The sequence below is a fragment of the Phalaenopsis equestris genome, unplaced genomic scaffold (assembly GCF_001263595.1).
Source record: "Phalaenopsis equestris unplaced genomic scaffold, ASM126359v1 Scaffold000258, whole genome shotgun sequence".
NCBI classification, from domain to species: domain Eukaryota; kingdom Viridiplantae; phylum Streptophyta; class Magnoliopsida; order Asparagales; family Orchidaceae; genus Phalaenopsis; species Phalaenopsis equestris.
In genome coordinates, this window is record NW_018164700.1 from 1,088,679 (window position 1) to 1,089,911 (window position 1,233).

Genomic DNA, 1,233 nt, shown 5'->3' on the forward strand with positions numbered 1-1,233 from the left:
GATTATCGTTGTTTTATAGATGTTGTGCATCAACATTTGCTGAAATCAAGTAATGGTTAATAGGGAATGACGAAATGCATGCAATATATAGTGGTTGGTTCGCTAGATCATTCTCTTAATATGAGAAAAGGTTAGATAATTGAGTGGCTAACAAGCATCAACTTTTAGTTATTAGTAATGAGTATTGGGAACATAGAAATTCGGGAAACAATGGATGATCAGTCATTATCCTGATACAAAAAAAAAATTGAGTTACATGACAAACAAACACCCACATCTTTATGGTTGGAAGACAACATATATCTATTATCGGTAAGCAAAATACAACGCGTGATTGGACACATTAAAAGTTTAATTTTAATAGGCATCATGTTTGGTCATTATTTTGATGGGAGAGAAGCATAAATGACAAACAAGATGAGCATCCGACATTAATCAATAAACAAAAATGGGCATTCATTCTCTCATTTCTACTTGATATGATGCTCTAAAATCTTATAGTAAAATTCAATTATCCAACATTGAAGATGCAATAAAGTTCATATTGACATGCTCCAAGATCTCTCATTTCCCACATCTAAAAATATTCTTGCTCCATAGCACCTAAACTTCTTCGCCCAACAATGGCTCGACATAACCGTCGATTATTCCATTAAATTAATAGGAGTAAAATTGGATGTAAATATCACTAGTGTCAATACCAACAAATTTACTTGAAAATCATTTATTGCTTCAATTCTACATGCCATAATCATCATTAATCAAATTATCCTCATAACAATTTTCAGCCTCATCACATTAGCTCATGAAAACTTATATTTTATTACATATATTAACTTCCAAAGCTCATTCTAAATGACGTTATTTGAAGATTATAATATAATTTACTCTGTCAAATGACGTTATTTGATGGATTCAAGAAAAAAAAAAAAAAACTCTAAATGTCTGAACTATTCCTATAAGTCCCAAGCTCTTCTTTTTACTTCATAGCATCACCCTCACCCTCTCGCCTGAATCCGAAACGCCGGAAAGCAGAGAGCTTGAAACTCCAAAACCCAAATGAAGAACGCAGAGAAAGAGGAGGAGCACGATAATCCCCGCGGGTACCGCGGGTACACCATAAACGACAGTCCCGACCTTCTCGCCGAGATCCTCGCCCGCCTAGACGGACACTCCCTCGCCGCCGCCGCCTCCGTTTGCCGTCTCTGGCGTGCGGGGTCCCGCCGGGGCCAC

The 1,233-nt window shown here is 37.1% G+C and overlaps 1 protein-coding gene across 1 annotated transcript in view; it reads left to right on the forward strand.

Annotated features, from left to right (window-relative positions):
• The first annotated feature begins 1,059 nt into the window (after positions 1-1,059).
• The window catches only part of LOC110024575 (F-box protein SNE-like), a 476-nt gene continuing 302 nt past the window's right edge, over positions 1,060-1,233 (forward strand). Inside the window, 2 exon segments of the mRNA XM_020724621.1 lie at positions 1,060-1,228; positions 1,231-1,233. The exon segment at positions 1,231-1,233 is cut by the window's right edge and continues 302 nt beyond it. Of these exon segments, the coding sequence (XP_020580280.1) occupies positions 1,060-1,228; positions 1,231-1,233 (172 nt within the window).